This window comes from Calliopsis andreniformis, chromosome 1, assembly GCF_051401765.1.
Source record: "Calliopsis andreniformis isolate RMS-2024a chromosome 1, iyCalAndr_principal, whole genome shotgun sequence".
NCBI classification, from domain to species: Eukaryota; Metazoa; Arthropoda; class Insecta; order Hymenoptera; family Andrenidae; genus Calliopsis; species Calliopsis andreniformis.
This window is the reverse complement of record NC_135062.1, coordinates 18,380,238-18,400,664: the sequence shown is the minus strand read 5'-3', so window position 1 is coordinate 18,400,664 and position 20,427 is coordinate 18,380,238. Positions and strand designations below refer to the sequence as shown.

The 20,427-nt window shown below is 33.9% G+C and overlaps 6 protein-coding genes across 10 annotated transcripts; 2 read left to right on the top strand and 4 right to left on the bottom strand.

The window, feature by feature from the left end:
* Positions 1-491: 491 nt before the first annotated feature.
* On the top strand, positions 492-4,230 carry LOC143182326 (metabotropic glutamate receptor 4). The gene is made up of 12 exons (XM_076383277.1): positions 492-759; positions 830-989; positions 1,051-1,187; positions 1,252-1,400; positions 1,474-1,670; positions 1,756-2,069; positions 2,147-2,372; positions 2,448-2,570; positions 2,700-3,029; positions 3,097-3,379; positions 3,572-3,771; positions 3,838-4,230. Exons 1-12 carry the CDS (start codon positions 580-582, stop codon positions 4,212-4,214), a joined length of 2,676 nt encoding a protein of 891 aa, XP_076239392.1. The 5' UTR covers positions 492-579; the 3' UTR covers positions 4,215-4,230.
* A 300-nt stretch (positions 4,231-4,530) lies between these two features.
* Positions 4,531-8,875, bottom strand: Dlt (codanin-1 like protein dlt). 4 transcript variants are annotated; one of them, XM_076383293.1, is made up of 10 exons: positions 8,553-8,875; positions 8,059-8,347; positions 7,694-7,970; positions 7,454-7,614; positions 6,780-7,373; positions 6,465-6,698; positions 5,992-6,354; positions 5,609-5,774; positions 5,257-5,525; positions 4,533-5,171 (listed from the first exon to the last, which is right to left on the bottom strand). In XM_076383293.1, exons 2-10 carry the CDS (start codon positions 8,338-8,340, stop codon positions 5,031-5,033), a joined length of 2,487 nt encoding a protein of 828 aa, XP_076239408.1. In that variant the 5' UTR covers positions 8,341-8,347; positions 8,553-8,875; the 3' UTR covers positions 4,533-5,030. The 4 variants fall into 4 exon arrangements, with proteins under 4 accessions (XP_076239403.1, XP_076239408.1, XP_076239420.1 ...); XM_076383305.1 differs by having other exon boundaries at positions 8,697-8,712; XM_076383299.1 differs by lacking the exon at positions 8,553-8,875 and adding an exon at positions 8,438-8,505.
* A 132-nt stretch (positions 8,876-9,007) lies between these two features.
* Positions 9,008-12,348, bottom strand: Ctsl1 (cathepsin L). The gene is made up of 7 exons (XM_076383343.1): positions 12,259-12,348; positions 11,127-11,235; positions 10,449-10,601; positions 10,167-10,370; positions 9,867-10,072; positions 9,500-9,651; positions 9,008-9,398 (listed from the first exon to the last, which is right to left on the bottom strand). The coding sequence occupies exons 2-7, from the start codon at positions 11,220-11,222 to the stop codon at positions 9,178-9,180; spliced, it is 1,032 nt and encodes a 343-aa protein (XP_076239458.1). The 5' UTR covers positions 11,223-11,235; positions 12,259-12,348; the 3' UTR covers positions 9,008-9,177.
* A 1,272-nt stretch (positions 12,349-13,620) lies between these two features.
* Positions 13,621-14,704, top strand: Nd-b15 (NADH dehydrogenase (ubiquinone) B15 subunit). The gene is made up of 3 exons (XM_076383399.1): positions 13,621-13,982; positions 14,333-14,476; positions 14,543-14,704. Exons 1-3 carry the CDS (start codon positions 13,845-13,847, stop codon positions 14,609-14,611), a joined length of 351 nt encoding a protein of 116 aa, XP_076239514.1. The 5' UTR covers positions 13,621-13,844; the 3' UTR covers positions 14,612-14,704.
* Positions 14,696-15,981, bottom strand: LOC143182416 (trafficking protein particle complex subunit 5-like). Its single transcript, XM_076383387.1, has 4 exons — positions 15,849-15,981; positions 15,513-15,753; positions 15,124-15,433; positions 14,696-15,057 (listed from the first exon to the last, which is right to left on the bottom strand). Exons 2-4 carry the CDS (start codon positions 15,677-15,679, stop codon positions 14,959-14,961), a joined length of 576 nt encoding a protein of 191 aa, XP_076239502.1. The 5' UTR covers positions 15,680-15,753; positions 15,849-15,981; the 3' UTR covers positions 14,696-14,958.
* On the bottom strand, positions 15,910-20,372 carry Trs31 (trafficking protein particle complex subunit 31). 2 transcript variants are annotated; one of them, XM_076383256.1, is made up of 13 exons: positions 20,235-20,372; positions 19,884-20,061; positions 19,628-19,801; positions 19,410-19,560; positions 19,117-19,341; positions 18,637-19,051; positions 18,399-18,560; positions 17,876-18,285; positions 17,617-17,799; positions 17,034-17,542; positions 16,487-16,929; positions 16,228-16,393; positions 15,910-15,997 (listed from the first exon to the last, which is right to left on the bottom strand). In XM_076383256.1, exons 1-13 carry the CDS (start codon positions 20,299-20,301, stop codon positions 15,943-15,945), a joined length of 3,138 nt encoding a protein of 1,045 aa, XP_076239371.1. In that variant the 5' UTR covers positions 20,302-20,372; the 3' UTR covers positions 15,910-15,942. The 2 variants fall into 2 exon arrangements, with proteins under 2 accessions (XP_076239371.1, XP_076239379.1); XM_076383264.1 differs by lacking the exon at positions 15,910-15,997 and having other exon boundaries at positions 16,264-16,393; positions 16,487-16,618; positions 16,887-16,929.
* Between the last annotated feature and the right edge of the window lie 55 nt (positions 20,373-20,427).

Below are 20,427 nucleotides of genomic sequence, written 5' to 3'. Positions count from 1 at the left end.
GTTCGTCCTTGTTCTGATTCTCGTTGTTATCGCCATGCTCCTACCGTTTCTTCTCATCACCGAATCGAGCAATTTCCCTTAGCAATAATCAGAAGTAGGTGCACAGGATACATGATTCGGCGGAATCGTCTTGTGAACCATCTTCGCTTCGGGAATAAAAAGCTATAGACGGCCGCCGCGCTGCGACGCGACGCGACGCGACGCGAACGATGATGGGCGAACAAACAGTTAACGAAATTGCTCTTTCCTGCCTCTGTTTACCCCTTCAATCCGTTTACCTTTTCTCACGTGTCACACGTTTCCTCCCTCGAACGCGTGCCCTACGGAAATGCTTCTCTCCATAATCGATTTCCACTTTTCCTCTTTCGATGAAACATTGGATCGACCACTCCCTCGGCGCGCGTCTTCATACGAACTTTTTCAACCGGTCTTGAACGTTTCTCGCGATCTTCGTTCGGAAAGAAGTTTCATTCGACGCATCGGCCTCGGCATCGCGCGTCGCGTCGCGTCGTCTTGCATCCTATACTCGCGATATATCGAAAGTAAATTTCGATTAAGAGATAGAAAAAAGAATTGTCGATGAAAGGCACGATAATTCGCTCTCTGTTTGCCATGGTTCTCGCGTTCGGGCTGACCGAAGAACGGACGATCGACAGAAAGCAATTTACTTACGCGAACGTAACGGGTGATGTCGTCTTGGGTGGACTATTTCCTATTCATCGAAAAGGTAGCGGAGGTGAAAGTTGCGGCGAAATCCAGGTACGATACGGTACGATACGATACGATACGATACGCTCGTAGTAGAGTATAAGAAAAGTTGTTTGGTTAGACCGAGGACGGGATTCAACCCTTGGAAGCTATGCTATATACCATTGGTCGTATCAACGATGATCCAAAGATTCTTCCGGGTATACGACTCGGCGCTCTGGCCTTCGACACTTGCGATAATCCTAGCTACGCTCTTGAACGTGCTTTCTACTTCGTTAAAGGTAGTGCCCTGAAAGTTATCGTTTGTCTTGCGACGATTCATTTCCTTCTTTAAATACGAAGGTTTCATCGCCCGCAACAACGAGCTTGACAGCATAGAGTATCAGTGCGACGATCGTACCGTGCCAAAATTCTTAAATGGAGGATTTGACGACGTTATCGCGGTGCTCGGCGCTCAATCGAGTTCTGTTACCATTCAGGTAGGTATACATCTACACCTATCTGTAATCTCCAGTCAGTGTTTTTCGTTGTTTTTGTTCGCAGATCGCCTCGGTCTTGGCTCTGTTTTCGGTTCCACAGATCTCTTACATGGCCACATCACCATTTCTCAGCAGCAAAGAAAAATTTCCGCATTTTTTTCGCACGGTACCCAGCGACGTGAATCAAGCGCGTGCCATGCTAGAAATTCTACGGTGAGCATTTCTTTCCTGTTTAGGGGTTTCAGTTGATTCGACAGTTGAATGATCGTTTACTATTCGGTGACAGACGATTCGAGTGGTCGTACGTATCCGTTGTCTATTCGGACTCGGAATACGGTGATCATGGATACGAGACGTTGGCATCACTGGCGGTTGAGTATTCCATCTGCTTCAGTGCCCCGCATAGGATAAGCGAGGATCGATTCACAGTCGAAGACTATGACAATGTCGTTCGCACGATTGCCGAGAAAACGGAAGTTCGAGGTAAACTATACTCAGTTGGCAAACTGGTCTTGCAAGAAGGAAAGAGAATGTCGATACCGTTAACAATCGTCGATGTGTATTTCAGTGGTTGTGCTATTCGCGGAAAAGTCGACAACTTTACGCGTTTTGGAGGCGGCAAAGCGAGTGGGTGTTGGATCGCGATTCGTTTGGTTGGGTAGCGACTCGTGGCCGGATCAGCGAGGTCTGACGGGAAATCAGGAAGCCAGCTTGCTGGAAGGGGCGCTCGCGGTTCAACCGCTATACGCGCCGTTCTTAGGCTTCGACGAGTACTTTACAGGATTAACGTTGGACCATGAAAAGGTGAATCCCTGGTTTCGGGAATTTTGGCAAAAGTATCATGGTTGCCGAGACGATGAAGAGATAGTCGATTTAAGGCAGGTAAGAGACCAGTGAACAGAAATCTTGAAATACACTTTAATACACTTGACTAAGTTAATTTCAATATTTACTTTTAGTTACATGATAGTTGCGCGAATTCAAGCCTAAGGATTGAACGGAAAAATGGCTACAGACAACGAAGGTTTCTGCATTTTGTTCGAGACGCTGTATACGCAGTGGCATACGCGCTTCACGACATGCAAATTGACATCTGTGGGAAAAATCACAGCGGGATCTGCGATCGGATGCGTCCCGTGAATGAGACAATTTTCTCGAAATATCTAGCCAAAGTATCGTTTAAAGGTGAGCACTATCAATAAACGAGCGTGTAACAACGATTAAACACAGCGACGGAATTCGGAACCATGTTCGTTTCAGACGAAGCAGGAAGTAGGTTCGGATTTGTAAATGCGGTCGATGGGCCTCCGAGATACTCGATCCTGAATTATCAACGTACGGCGAACGACTCGTACCACTGGGTGATTATTGGAAATTACACGCGTAAGTGATGAAAATTATTTCGAATCGTGGTAGAATGTAAAACGCGGAAATATAGGAAAATCTGCCTAATTATTAGGCAGAGAAGGTAGGAGATGAGCGTGTCGTATACTTATGCAACGTGGCGTTTAGTGGACGAAGAAGGACGAGCCAGGCTTCGAGTAGAACGTGAGAAGATCAAGTTCCGAGATGAATCAACTACGGCAAACAGTTTCCCCGTTTCATCCTGCTCACGGCCATGCGGTATCGATCGAATTCTGGTCAGGATAAAGGAAGATCCTTGCTGCTGGAGATGTCAGAGTTGCGGTCTCTATCAGTATAAAGTGGATGAGCAGAAATGCGACGAGTGCGAATGGGGTAGCAGGCCAACGAAAAACGGTACCGCTTGCGAGTCAATTCCCGAACAATACATCGACCATTCGAATCCTTGGGCCATCGTCGCAATGGCGATCGCTGTTTCCGGTAATGCACCCTTTCCCTTCACTACTCATTTTCATCTCTTAATCTTTCGTTTATCGCACATTTATAGGTATCGCATTAACTGCATTCGTCTTATCAGTATTTTGGAAATATCGAGAAACTCCGATAATTAAAGCTTCTGGCCGAGAGCTGTCCTTTCTTTTACTACTTGGCACGTTCGGCTGCTTTTCGATGACATTTGCCGCCGTCGCTAAACCGACGGCTGGAAGTTGCGCTGTCGTACGCTTCGGTATCGGATTTTGTTACACTTTGTGCTACGCCGCGCTGGTTACTAAGATCAACAGGATTCACCGGATATTCAATGACCCCGGTCGCAGTCCCCGGAAACGACGGTAATCGATGATGATGGATCGATAAACGACAAGCGTTTGGGCTAGGAAAATGCAATCGATTCGAATGACTCGTAATCTTTTGCATATCCTAACCAATACTATCTTAACATAAATAAATATGTGTACGTGTATACGTATTAGAAAAATTCGCTTATCTGTCTAGCGTATAGAAATTTGTTGATGCGCTCGCAGATATACCAGCCCGAGGTCTCAGCTGACAATCGCAACAATGCTCACGCTGGCGGAGATCGCGTTCGATGCTACTTGGCTCCTTAAGGAACCTCCAGTGGTCACGCACTCTTTTCCGATCAGAGAAGCGAATATGAGAGTTTGCCGAGGTTCCGAAAACGGATCTTATGTGATCGGTTTACTATATCCGTTTCTGCTAACCGGTAAGCACATCATTCCATTCCAATATTCGTCGTTCCAATATGATAATTTTCCATCGAACCTTTCAGTTGCATCCACTTTCTACGCGATCAAGACTAGAAAATGTCCCGAAGGTTTCAACGAGACTCGCCACATAGCGTTCGCCAATTACGCAACTATCATTTTGTGGCTAGCGTTCGTACCTCTTTACCTGGCCTCGTCCAGTAACGCTGTCAGAGTGATCACGTTAGCGCTTTCTCTCTCTCTTAACGGGTTCGTTCAATTGCTTTGCCTATTTCTACCTAAAGTGTACGTGGTATTGATCAAGCCGGAAAAGAATACGAGGGAACTGGTAATGGCTAGACACGTCAATTCCGGCCATCCGATTACGCCTGTTACGCCGGAGACACAAACCGCTTCACCGTCTTTCGGCCATCGATCAAAACTTTCTCATGATTCAATCTAATTCTAATTTATTTAATTGCATTATACTTACACCTAGTGCATAGACTTGAAACGGTCGCGATATATAATTCCATTTCAAACAATTTCACTTCATCCACTATCTCTGACATCTATGGATTGTGTCTGTGTATGTATGTATGTATGTATGCATGTATGTTCATAGAAAAAAACGAGCGTAAGTACTAAATACTAAATAAATGAGAAACCAGCGAACTAATGCGTACATGTATGTATGTATGTTTCATACATAATGTGCATTCGCGTTTTTCTTAGGGAAATTCACGTAAATGAAACACATAGGTACGTAAAAATAAAAAAGAAATGTTCCTTTATTTTGCAATTCGTAGAAAAAGGTAAAAGATAACATTTTCTTTTTAGCTATAAAATATTATATATTTCAATGGAATAAAACAGTGATGTTCAAATGTTAAATAAGAAGATAACTTTTCATTTTCAAAGATTGTTCTACATTTTTTTTCGACGCAATTTAACTACGTAAGATTCAAACCCGATAAGCTTTTCTACATTCGAAAAAATCTCGACGAATTGTTCTGAACACTCAACGAGTCTTAAACACTCGGAATACATTGAAATTCGTATTCATTTGTATCTACATTTTAACAAGAATATCCCAAATTAGTGCGTCAAACAGATACACGCGTCTCATTCGTTACTAAATTACTTAATTTACAACAATTTACAGGTATATCGCAAGAGAGTTTCATATTTTATACAATTTGTTAATATTTGCAAAATAAAATAAAAAGAAAAGTCAAAAGTGGAAACGAACAGTCAGATGAGGTCACCTTATAGAACTTTAGTCACTAGAAAATTCTATCTCGTGATATGTCTCTGCTATCCATCCAAGTAGGTACTTAATTTTTTCTGTTCTTTCGTCCGATGCATTAAAATCTGCAATAGCTTCCATTACACATTTTGACAAATGCTTCAATGTTGACTACAATCCAAAAACAAAAATAATTTAGTATTATTTATAAAAGTGATAGTTCGTTGAAAAAAGTAAAATAAGAGAAAATGTATACCGCTGGCCAATCCTGCCTAAACAAAGCTACGCATTGGTCGCTAAGGCTATCAACGTCTAGAATATCCTTCTCTATTAACTTCTTAATGAATTTTCCAAAAAATGGCCAAACATCCTCTCTCTCAGGTTGAGCTAGTAACATAACGTTTCTAGGGCTGAATATTCTATATATAGGGGAATTCAATTCTAAAATTTTCCAATCATTCATCATCCATATCTTAATAAACTTTTCTTGAATATTCGGTGTGAAGAGATCATTTCGATATGCAACTGCAAGCGTACAAAAACCTATGTATCAATTGTATCTTTACTTTTTTCATGATAAACTGCTACCGATCAATACTCGTTATTACCTAAAAATAGAGCAAAGTCTGTACTAAGAAAATATAAGACCTTTTCAGGCCCGACTACTAAGTCAGCTCTTTCATTTAGCGTCCGATATAAGTTGTCCAATATAGTCGATACTGTTGTTATTGTTAAAGATTCACCAGCATTTTCGAGTATATCCCAAATAAGTTCCTGAAATAATTGTAAGTTCAGCGAATCCTACTTTATTCCAAAATCATGTATACTACAAATGCAAATTAATAAAAATATTTAGTGTCGGCACTACATGACGTTAATGGTTAATTATTATGAATTTATAAGCTACTAAATTTCTTTCCGAAATATCAAACCAGTCAATCTTTCATCTACAATTCTGAATTATCATCCTGTAAGATAGACATATATCTACTCTTAAATCGTCGGTGATGGTTGTAGGACTAATAGCATTCGGATTGTGCTTCTTTTCTTCAATAGAATGTAACGGCGAGTTGTTCTTCAAGAATCTATTTAACTCGAGCTCCATATCTTTTATGAACAATGAACCGCCCACTATATGCGATTGTATCCACTGATGTATACGTTCTATAGCCAATCTTGTGGCAATTTTAATGCACATATCTTTTACGGATACCAGAGAATCTTCAGCCAATAGAGATTCTATAGATTTAGCTACGCGTACTTCACAAATCGCAGGTATAGACATTTCGCATTGATCTTTCAATTCTTTAGACATATGCGTGGCTAAAGTATTCATCTCGTTCACCACGGAGGCCTATCAAGATAATTATTCTGTCAATTCCTTTATGCTTCTTCTCCATAGAATTTCTGCTATTCCAGAAATCGAATTTCTTCATTTATTATATCTAACTATGTAAAAATTACCTTGAAATCTGTAACAACATCAAAAAATGTCTCCTCCATTTTACCAGATTGTTTTTCGCTTTGCTTTCTCTTTAATATCGTTCTGAAAGCGTTTAGATTCGTTTCTCTTGACGACATTAGTAATGTATTACATATATGCTTAACGCATGTCGAAGCGACTCGCTCAGACACAAAATCCACAGTTTTTCGCGTCGACGCCGGTTGCCCATGAAAAAATGCTTCTTCCAATTGTAACTATTGAAATATGTAAAAGGATGCACATCAAATATCTATTTTTCATGTATACATACTACCCATGACCATAAATAAACTTACCTCTAAATGCTTTATACCTGCGCTTCTGGCAGATTTGTGAAGTTGACTAGAAACTGGTGTTATATGTTTATTTGAATTATAATTATTTATGTTTCCACTGGAATTTACTACAGGTGTATTTAATCCAACTAAAGGACCGCATATACGCAATGTGCGCTCATTAATAATATCTAGCTTATCCAAATTACATTTAACAGATGCAACAGACACTATGGGATCTTCTAAAAATGCATTCTTTTTGACATGTTTGTCCAGTTGCTTGAAATTTTGCAGTTCTTTGACTTTATAAGTCTTTTGCCAAGTAGAATAGAAATCCTTTGGAAAATGTGGTAATTCAAATAGCCAACTTAAAGTAGATTTGAGAAAAATTTTTGTTTGCTGAGAAATAGGACTATCAAATGCAGAAGAGTCAGACTGATTTACAGCTTTGTAAATGTAATATAAAAGTTCCAAAATTTGCTTGTAATATGGTAAACGAAGAGATACAGCATCCAACATAGCCAAATACTTTGCTATCCATGGTATAGTTAATGATAATTTTCCTAATGATATCGCATTATGAAGACACAGATGCAAATTCACTATCGGCAGAACCTAATTGAAATACACGTCACAGTCAATCATTAATATATTAAATTATTTGATTTGAAATGCACACAAAGCACATGACTTACTTTGCTTCTCACTTCTACTTGAGTCGCTACCAACTCCTTAAAATTATTTGACTCTGATCTGTAAGGTAAAGATACAAGGAGACCTAATACTTTTGCGAGCAGTCGTAAACTAGATAAGCAGGTAATAAAATTTTGTTGTGTTTGTTCATCAACAGTTGTTTCTATAACAATTAGATTATTGTAATAATATGTCTAAGCACATATCCTATATTCATGATGTAAACAATAATATTACAATACCTGAATCTTCTATTTCACTGCTATTAAACTGAGTATCATTCAATTCCATTATTTCATGGACCAAACAATTCTCTAAATGAACATAAAAGATTGGATTGAAAGCATACAATATAAAATCTTTAAAAAATTCTTGAACTCCTGGAAAAGATGGTTCTGTAACTTGACTTTTAGAAGGTTGGGGAGTTACTAAGCGCTTCTGAAGCTGATTTAGTTTTTTTGGGTTTACACGTTTTAAAGTCTTTAAAAAACTTATGCTTTCATCATCTTCTGCTTCTGCCTAAAAATAAATTTGGAAAAAAGAAGCAATGACGTAAGAGGTACAGTTAAGTAATTTTCAATTAAATAATATTAATGCTTAAACCTACCTGTTGTCTATTTTGTATACAAGAAATTAAGAGCTGAGACTTAAACAATCTTGCAAAATGATAATAGTTGATAGAATCGTTATGCAACGTCAACATACTTCGTATTTTACTTCCTAATGCTATTTGAAAGGTCCAACCTGGCACAGAATGGTTCTCTTCCCATATCCGAAATATTTCATAAAACGAATCTCTTTGATTTTTAAAAGCTTGAAAAGCAACTGCAGACGGAAAATTTTCACGATTATCCGTGTCTATTTGAAAACATACATTTAATTCGCCCATCGTTTCACTGTAAAAAACCAAAGTGTACTTTACGATTATGAAGAGCTGAATGTAACACATACATTTCTTATATCTTGAAAATGTATTTCCTTGTTACATTTTCTAAATATATAATACTTTATTACTTTAAACACTGAATACATGTATATGTTAATACATGTTAATATTGACTGTACTGGGACCTAAACAGGTTATGTTTACACATTACATACGTTTATTATATGATATATGTATATGTAAATTTTATAAGAACCATGTATGTACATATGTGTATACTATTCCCTAATGCACTGAACATAGAACCATGTGAAACACGAGACCATAATGAAACAAACAAAACACTATGAATCACCTACCGGTGAAACGCATGTACTAGCGTACAGACGGAGCCAGACGGAACCTTAGAGACCAAAAATTGGATTTGTAGTAACAAAAAAATGGTAATGTTTGTGTATATCGACTTTTATCGTCTTTTATTAAATTTCCATTGTTCGTAAGCCTCGATACGAATTTTCGTAATCGTTTAGTGACATGATGAAGGCAAAAATTATTTCTGTCATTTCGAATAATTCATTTTTGATTTCGTTTTAACTACAGAAAATGGCGGTTATGAAATTTCAATGACAAATAGAGATTACGGTTAATGCTTTCGTGAAGTCAAAGCAGATTAGTTCGAAAAATATATGTTTATTTATACTCTAAATACAAATAAAATTTAAAATACAAAATATTAAAATACTTATTATCACTAGTACACAAAATATCGTTCAAATTTGTTCACTGTTCAATCATATTTCTTGATCCGTTTGTCAGTGAAATCATTCATAATGTTTTAAATTATCCTTGAGATCCAACAAGTGGATAACTAGCACTAGAAGCAATACCGCAATGATTCATTTTGTTCCTGGCCATTTTGATGTATCCATTGTCACCCCATGAATCGCCCCAACTATTCTTCACCAACCAATAATCCTGACCATTTTCATCAGTACCGTATCCTACCACCAATACACCATGATCCAATTCTTCGGAAGAACACTCGGGTTCATAATAGACTCCTATGATAGATATGCGATGTTTAATATCCATTATTATGATTCGAATTATAATTTCAAACTATACAACATATTGAGACTAATACGTTCGATGAAAGACAAACCTTCAGAATAAAATTGGAAAGATGAGTGAGAAGCATCAATGGCGACTGAAATTGGTCCCACTGTAGCAACAGCTGATTTCAATTTCTCTTCATCCGCTGAAGGAATATCTACGAAACCAATATCGGAGGCACCTTTGTTTATCGGATTATACCTATAAATTAAAGAACGATCAAGTATATTGTTCAAACTTGTTATGCATAGAACAGGCCGTTTTTTTAACCATAAAGCTGGATATCCACCGGCTACACAAAACGCATAATAGACGACTGTGAATTCGCTTCAATGGAGAATGAAGCCTCACAAGAGTTTGGAAATATTCGATAATATTTTATGCGACCGGTGGTGGATACGCAACCTAACACTCGCCTGCATTTATCATTCTCAGCTTCATACGGATAAGTATTTTCTGTGTCAAGACCCCCATTGTCTTTAATGTATTGGAAGGCTTGATCCATTAGTCCTCCATTACATCCATTGTTACCGTATTTCCCAGAACAATCGACTAAGTTTTGTTCACTCAAGGAAACCAAGACTCCCGTTCGCCGAAAATGTTGTCCCTCTAGAGCTCCAGTCTGTCATCATTAAAATTTATTAATAAATAAATAATAATAATAATAATAATAAACAAACTAAGTTGACAGCGATATTGTAGGCAACAGGACTTACTGCAGAGAATGACCAACATGAACCGCAGTGACCTTGATCCTTAATTGGAGTAACAGCACCAGATTCTCGCCAATCCACAATATTTGGTAATTCTATATTTGCTGGTTCAATGAATGCAGCACCAATAGGTAGTCTTTCAGATCTCAATTGAGTATTTATGGATTTATTGAAACCGTTTAATGTGTTCACAAATTCGTGATGAAGCTGAAAAGAAAACATTAAAAATCATAAAACCTGATAAGCGATTACACGTGTATATAATATTTTAGAAACGTATCTTACCATGTCTCCATACTTGTTCATTTTTAATTTATAAGAAACTTTTTTCATTTCATAATTGCCATTGTGTTTGGCGATTTTATGTTTATTATCCATGAAGATTTTCATTCTGAATCTTTCCTCTACATCAGACTTGTAAACTTTGTTATGTTCCATCTGAAAATTATGACCTCGATATACAACAGAACAAATTTCCCTTCATAGAAAACACTTTAATATATTCATAAATATAATTAAAAAGAATTACAAATAACGTTACAGTGTCTACAAATGCTCTTTGTACTTTTATGTTTTGCAAGTTTCGAATACAATATAAATAAATCATTGTGTACATTATTGATTTTATCATGGATATAAAACTACAAACTGATAAAGGTCAACGTTAATCTGTGACTGATACATCGAATGTGTTAGACGAAATCTACAATAATATTTGCTTAATCAAGACCTAATTTAATTAAGAATATAAAATTACTGTCTGATATGTGATAACTGGAGCAGATAAATAATATCAATACTTCAAAATATAATATTTATAACCTACTAACATAATACAAAAATTGATGAATATGAATTTAATATGAATATGAATATGATATGGATATGAATTTAACTTTAAATACAAAATTGCAAACTTCTTGGATGCACCATTGTTTGTAATATAGAACGTAATTTGTGTACCTTAAAAGTTGTCCATTCTTCTTTAACTAATTCAAAGAAAGAAACTGCTTGTACCATGGCAAACACTGCCACAACTAAATATACTAGTATCCTCATTTCTTTATTGTATCTGAAAAAGAGCATATAAGACTTAAGTTCCTCTAATAGCCTTCACAAAAAACATCAATTTTTACGTGAATGAAGTTTGAAGTAAATCAAAATTAAATCATTTAAAAATTACAAAGTTGTACAAAAATACAAGACTGTTTCATTGTAAACAAAATGTTTGCATTGTATTTAATTTTACTATGAAAAAAAGAACAAGCACATTAGAAAACTTTATCGCATTATATTAACAATATAATTATTAATAACGATAAACAATATTGAGAAAAAGAACAATTTATACAAAATGAGAAAGTAACGCTAATTATAAGTTCCTTAGACTGTGTATGTATACTTAAAACCGTAAAAAAAAGCCGTAATCGAATAACAATTCTATATCCATACGTAAATGGCTGAGGTCAGATTTACGAAAAGAAATTGATATATATGTATTATGCGTAAACCGTTACAATGTATGTATATACACTGTATTACGTTTGATATTCTATCGTGGTGTGTCATTACGAATCAAACAAAGACGTTTAATACGACGCAACGGTCAGTATTCTATTTAAACTTCGTGAGGCATGAATTTCTGAGCTTAATATTTATCAGTAACAATAAACCATCGATTAATTTGTTAGATTCTTTAAAACTTTGGAGAAAAAGGATACACAATAGTTATCTTTCATTCCTAAAAATATAACGTAATTGTTTTACCTTGACTAACGGAATTGAAAAACAATACATAGATCCGCTACGTAGATTTCTACGAATGACTCGATATATTGTATTTCTAAACTAATTTCTGATGAGAATAAAACATTGGGATGAAAAACGGAAGAAAAAATAGCATGTATTCGTAAATACACAGTTTTAAGGAAGTAGGAACCAAGTGTATCGTTGATCTTCTCAATCAGGGTTATATCTAACAACAAAAGTAATAAGCGTGATATGTCCGATTACTTTGAATACTTCATATTAAGAATAATATTACATTATAGTTAACAACAATATAGTTTTACCAAATATTAAAATTTATACTCACGATAATCTTTCGAAAGCGAAAGCAAAATTAACGATGTTTCTCCTGACACTCAACGACTATTGGCGACTCCGACTAACGACAGAGGAGCTCTTTCTCTCCTCTATATTGTTCTATACCATCCCCTTCCACTACATGATTCATCGTTGATTCGTTTCTGTTAGATAACAGCGTTTCCCAACTTCCACACCGGTTGTTATACCAAATGGTTTATTAAAAAGTAATACGATCGGCATTCAATATCGGTAGTAGTCCAATATTTATGATATTAAACCACCTACTTTAGCAATGTTGCCATAAAATTCAGGGTTTACGAGCATATAAGCATTATTAAACATATTCAACTGAAACGGTGAATGAATCTTTTGTTATTACCGAAGGGGTTAAAATCTAGTGACATCCACTTCTTCTTGGTGTTTATATACATATTTATTCATTTATTCATTCCTATAGCTATAATATTTTTCCTAGATACTGTTTATTTATATTGTTATCTTCAAAACCGAATTAAATTTTTGGCTATGTTAATAATGTTACTGTTTACATAAATTAAGATAAAAGCATCCTCTTTGATGGGTTTTATTTATAAAAAATAAAACTAAAACTTTATTTATAAAAAATAAAACTACATACCTATACATATGTATGCATGTAAGCTGTATCTAAGATCGAAAAATATGGAAATAGAGGAGATTGGGAAACACTGGTAAAACGTTTTTGTATCATGTTGTCTTTTATCTACTCCACTATATTCCTACACTTTTACTTTGTGTAATTCGATTTGAATGTGATCATCCTTTACTACATTGCAGTCGTCATGTGATTTCGATAAATGTTCAGCAACCCATATTTTCAAGTGTGTGTATGTACGAGATTGTACATGCACACATATATATGCATATGAATGATGCAGTTTTATCGGAAAACCAATACTCATACGTATCCTTTTAATTGCGTTCTAATATTTTCCTACTATGTTCTAATTATTCTATATAAATTCATTACTCATTTCTCAATTCTACTAAAATGTAAATGATGCGAATTTAAATGTACAATTTACACTGTTTCGAGCTTTTTAGATTTTTTTTAATTATCGTAGCTTGAATTCGTGATTCGTTCACATAAAAATGAATTCAACAACTACTAAAAATAGAGATATGAGGATTCAGTTGTTTTTTACTAGCTTGACAAAGTGTATTAACTTTAACCTTAATCCATTTGTATCATTAACGTACATATATGTACATGCACGAAATTTTCTTGGGCACTATCATCAGATAGATATAATAATAATACACATTTGGTGATAAGGGCATATTTTTTATTTTTCCGTATAGTGCAAATGGGTTAAGGAAGAAGAACATATATACATCGTATCGAGTAATAATATAAATAAATAAATCTAATGTTTCAACCGAATAACTAGGACTTAAGTTGTAAGAAATATATAAACGCGTATTACGTATATAATGTGTATGCACGGGTACATACTTATATACATATACAGTCTAATTACAATAGAACCCCAAGCATACATAGAATAGCTGTAACAATTTGTACACAGTGCGTTTGCCTTTTTCGATTAAAAAATGAGCTCGCAAAGAATAAATTCCTACGATGTCTCTCGAAAAATGCGAGAAATAATAGACTGGAGAAGCGGAAGGAGAAAACAATTACGTGAAGAATATTTGAAAGAAATTTTGCATCCAACGAAACATCAGATGGTTGTACGTATCCTAACCTTACTTACGCGACTTTAACAATCACGAAATATGTAGCTAAAGATAGTCGAATTAAAATTCATTAATATTCCTAATTGATGACATAAATTCTATTTAATCGATTCTAACAATTACACACAATTATAATATAAAAAATATAGATTATATAAGATGAAAGGTGAAATATCTATCTCTATAAATTATTTTACAACTTAATTTTCTTTTATATGTTATTGCAATCATTTATTCACACAGGAATGTATAAATCTTTGCTTTACACTGATAAATTCTTGCAAAATTTATATTCCGTAATAAATGTATGATGTCCCTAATATGTAGTTATTTAATATGTATAGTCCGATATTGGAGTGGAAAGATATACTGTAATGCGACTTACTCATGAATACCAAGCAAGGGTGACAGGTAGAAGCGTTGTTGTGACAGGTGGTACTCTATTTGGAATTATTTTTCTTAGTATCTGGCTAGTAAAAGTTGGAAAGGTAAGTTATATTAAACTTTTGTAAGTAATTAAAATATTAAAATATAATAAGTTTTTTATTACATAGGAGCGTGAAGAACACCTATATCGTACTGGACAAGTAAGTTACGCCGATAGAAAATTCAAATTCTGTTAATTATCTCCTTGTTTGATAGAATACTTGTAAATGTAGTTTGGACATTTAAATTTATTATGTATATAATACAATAAATACATCAATTAAAAACCATTAGTAAACATATTTGAATACCTTAAAAATAACAACTGCCATATATGTATTAATTTATTCGATAATATATGTTCAGTTGATTAAAAATTCATTTAAATAACACTGTTTTCAGTATACAACAGGTTTATTGTCGTAAAATGTTAAAGAAAAATTTTCTATTGATAGGAGAATGTTTCTGAAATTTTATTTCTAAAATTTCCATAATATAGCTTAGAAATAAGTATTTTATTATAATGCTTCCATTTTATTGTTTATTATCGATCTTCGAGTTGTTTATCACGTGCTACAACTGCATCATCGAATTTAACCATGTACGTTGTGCCTTTATGCCAATGAGCTGTCACCTTTGCTGGCTACAAATACAAATGAAAATACAAAATTATCTGAATTATTTTATATTAATAAAAATGGTTACTCACGAAACCACAATCACAAAGAATAGCTTCAACTATTCCAGCAATAAAAGAAGCACAGTTTAAGCTTCCTTTATCCTTTGGTACAGATATGAATTTATTCACTAATGCTTCCTTTTCTATGATATAGTAAGTGCGTTCATCGTCATTTGCATGTTCCAGTTTATCAGCTTCTCGCCCAAAAAGGGATTTCCATACTGTACTTTTAACGAACAACAAAATATTCAATAGCTTTATTTCTCGTTTTCCACCTTTCTCTCGAACAACCAGGAGATCTGTTATTCTATGTCCAACTTCTGCACCTATATCTGCCAATCTAAATATGCATCTCCCAACAATAAACAGACATCATTTTCCTTTATATAGCCTTTCAATGATCTTGATTAATTACGTACTTGTTTTGTAATTCTGGCACGGTGTAAACTCGATTTTGACAATACTGGACAAGTTCCGAAAACAAAAGTGCAAAACAACTCAGGCTAACCTCTCCTTTTCCTTTGCTTAACGATTTGTCAAGAATGCTTGTTCGCGTTCGAACCGCTGATATTGTAATACTTGTCATCGTTATTGACGAATTGCTGGTCAAAAAGTGTTTTGGTTGCTGGAATTCAACCAACGAAATTGGATAACTAAAAACTAAATCGATTGCTACATCAGTTTCGACGTGTTTTCATGGATTCGCCATCTAATGGTAAAACACAGAATCACGCACATGTATGAAAGTAAAGTACCTTTACTAAATATTTCAAAATTTGTATATTTATTTAGAAATCTCGTAGACAACACTGTTACCTGCTATCGTACAATTTTTTTGCTTGTTTATCATTAACAGTACAACAATTCAAAACCTTTACCATAAATGCATACAACAGAGTTACCCCTGAAACAATATACGATTTCGATATGAATGACTTTTTAAATGTAAATATCTCATATCATTTAACATGAACGCGATATTAATGACCAGCCCGTACCACCGAATTTAGCTTTTTCGAAATGTTAATTGTTAAACGTTTATGGATTATTCCGTAATTCGATAATATGAGCCAATCATCGCATGCGGAATATTCCACTTCTGAATATTAAATGAATTTTAAACGATAACCATACTTGGAAGTATACCACAAAGTTAAGCCTTTCACGTCTGTCACAAATGTAAACATTTTTTCTAACACGTTCACGGATAAAAGAGCATCGTTGCAATTATAACTATACATAATGACTTGCTGATCCATTCCGACACTAAAAATCTTATTGTCGCTGTGAAATTTTATACCTATAGAAACAAAAGAACCTTTTATTGACATTTTTTTGTATTGTTGAGAATAACATAATTATTAATCTCAATAACTGACTATCATTTAAATACCTGTTATTTGAGCATAATGCGCGGTAGAAGTATTCCATTTTGATAATGATAGCAGACGTAGTTCTTTTTTATTCTCTTCATAGTAAATTTTAAAGTGGAGAAGATGAAATAAATTATCATCACCGCCAGTTGCTAATAAATATTCATCTTTTTTAATTATCTTTATGTCAAACGAATTAATTCCAGATTGATGTAATTTAACTTCTGCTACAACTGTGTCAATACAGTTTGTAAATTCTTCAATTTCACTTTGCATTGTATTTACTATTTTCGAGACAGTATTAGTGAAATCAATAAAACGACCAATTCCATCGGTTGACATTATTAATGCAATTACTCTCTTTTCATACGTTAAAATGTTTATTTTCGTTATACAACGATCAACGCATTTTATACTTACTTTCAATGAGATACATTTTCTACTGATATCATACGAAAAAATTCTGTAAATAGGCAGAGATTCTAATTTATAATGTTCATTGAATCCGATATAAGTATAGGAATATACGTATATGTAGATATAATAAATAAAAGAAAGGAAATTTACCTCACAAATCCATCTGCGCAAGCAACAAAGAGCAACACACAATGCAAATTTTCTACATCGTGATAAATTTCAATATCCATATATCGAGTTTCAGGCCGTACAACATGAAACTGATTAACGTCTGGTGATCGTCGTTTACGACTCTGATCATGTCCATACAACATATGAGATGTAATGTCGTAACAAAAAATATCTGTGTCTTGTAGAACGTTTTCACGATTCTGTATGTCAATTTCCCACACTTTTACTTGAGCTCTTCCACCCCCCGAGAAAACAATATGTTTACTGCGCGCAGAATTAGGTTGTAACTTTAAGGAGACCAAAGACTTTATGCTAGAGATGTGGCCATCAAAAATACCCAATGTTCGAAAGCTAACATTATCTTCCACTGTACATGAAACGCAAGTAACTCGAAGAGTACCATCCTCTCCACCAGATATTAAAATATTATCTCGATTCATTTTTGACATAAAATTGAAGCAATATATTTCTTTTGTGTGAAAACCATTCTGCAACACAAAAAGTAAAAGATATAGTATTTCAACTTTTATCAAAGTAAATGACGAAACTCAGGCGTGCTCACTAATAAAACAGGCGATTTTATAAAGTTCAATGGAAAGTCGAACATGTATATTTTTTTATTGCGAATATACAGAAATGCGATTAATTCGTCCATTAACATACAATCCCAAGATCTATGTCCACCTCCGCAAGGAATTTTTGTTACTGTTCTCTGATGAAACATACTGTATATTATAAATTCTACCTACGTAAAAACAAATGTCAGCGTGTTAAAAGTAATAGTAATCGTAATAACAGCATTTTGCTGAATATTTCTATACCTCTTTAAAGCCTAATATAAGCGTATCGTTGAAAGTTCTTAAGCTACCGCTGATCCAATCCATTGGCATTTTCTTCTTATGTAAAGTATATAATAATTTTCTGTTTTCATACACGTTTAGTTCGTAAAATCTTAATACTCCATCACGACCCGTTGATATTAATTTAGAATCTAAGTCTATAAAATTCTGTATTCCAATGTTTCCATGAACTTTAGTAAAGGTTTGAATAGGTTCACTGCCCATTTCAGTATTATTTTTCTGATCATACAAAGTAGATTCTTGAACCTCAAAAACATGCATATTTCCTGCTCTATCTCCGCATATCAATAATCCTTGGTAAAGTGCAACAGCTGTTAACCATCGCTCTCGACTTGGTGGTAATACATACATTGATTGTACAGTTATGGATCCTAAAAACATAAAAAAACAAAAATGAATAGATATAATAGTAACGACTACAAATTTATTGTCAAATAGACTATAGAACTTAAGTTCATTCATAATACTATAATTTTATATATACCTTCTATAGCGAAATTAAATATTTTTAACGTTCCATTTGATCCACACGCAATCAATGTGTTATCTCGTAACCAGTGTATAGAATATATTTGCGATTCCATCAACTTATTTTCAAGAATTCGTTTTAATTTTCTATCGCTCGTCATGTACATCATGTTCATCTCTATGAACATTTTGTGCAAATTGTTTAATAATTAACATATAATACTTAAATCTGTATAGAAATGATTCTTTTTTACCTTTGTAGATCATTACATATCCATTTCTTGATGCAAAGCAAACATAAGACCGACACAATGAAACTTTCATAATGTAGTATGTGTTATATGTTTCTAAATATATTGATTCTATCGGATTATCATACAATTTGTTGAAGAGAAAAAGATATCCATCTTCAGTAAAAATCAAAAAGTTGCCGCTGTTTAAATAACAAACATATTTTGGCAAAGTGCACTTATGTATCTCAACTGATGATAAAGTTCTTTCTATATAATTATCAGTAAAAGCCCATGTTTGAACTGCACCATCAGCTCCACCAGTATAAATAGTTTTATTGTCACCTGATACATCGATGCTCCATATAGCTGCTCCGTGGTGAGCAGAAATTTTGTTAAGCAATTTACCATCCAACGACCAGATACACATGAGAGAATCCTTAAAGTACAAATATTAAAACAGATTACATTGTTAATTGTACTTTATATTCTGAAATTGCATACCTCTCCTATTGTGATTAATGTTTTATTTTTAATTATAGCTCTCCAAACTCTAGCCGTATGACCAAACATTGTTTTTACTAGTTTTATTTCTGCTTTCTGCCAATCGATATAGCTTTTCTCTTCACTTTTGTTACAATTTACCCTCCATAATCTAACTGTTCGATCATCAGAAGTAGAACAGATTATTTGTGTAAATGGATCGTATGTAACTGAAAATATTACACCCTGAAACAGCTTAATGTATTTAAATTGTGAAATTTGAGATACATAAGTTATAAAGACTATATACTAACATTGTGACCTTGTAAACGATGCAAGATAGATGCATTTGAGAAACAAGAGGAAGTATAATTTACTTCCCATATTAATATTTCTTGGAAAACTGTTCCACTAAAAATAATCAATTTCTCATTTTTTTTCTGTAGTAGAATAGTTCCAGCATATCTATACATGATGAAGTTAAGTTCATAAGCTTAAAATATTACATAATTATATTTAATGGTAAGGATACAGAATACATCTCTCCTCACATTCTATGCCTTGATGACAATCATTATATGTATCATATACATATACATTGTTATGAGCTAATAGAATAGCTAAATGATCACATTCACAAAATCTTAACCATTTCGCTGTGATTATCCAATCTTCAAAGTGTCTTTTCCCGATATTTTCTTTGATACTGAAATAAGGATTCTAAGATGATTATAACTATGTAAATTGTATGGTAAAATTAATTATTGTATAAAAATGAATAAACTTACACTAATGTTCCTTGTTTTTTATATATAACATATGAGCAAAAAAAATTAGCACCGAATACAGCTATTTTGTTATTGGGACCTTCAACTATTTCATGTATATTATATGGGTAAAGACAATTCAATTTTTTTTCTAATTTAAAGGTATCAGCATCAAAAATATGTAACGTGCACCCTATAGCTGCATAAATAATAGAATGAATAATTAAAACTTAAATCTTTCTTATTCATAAAAAAGTTTCAAACTTTATTCAATTTGCATGTTAATATACAAATTTGTTACATGGTTTTTTGTTGTTACTACTAATAATTTGATATGTATGTACGTATGCGTACATTGTATACCAGACTAACCTACGAAAATAAAATTGTTCACGCAGCGAATAACAAGTACATCGGTACATAAAAGCTTCGAAATCATTTTAAAAATTTTAAAAACGAATTTAATTAGAACGTTTTAAAATTGAATACATAATGCGTTATTAATCTTCAGTGCTTTCACATTGTAGTCGAAACATTTTAGTTTTAGGCACGTATCAGGCATGTG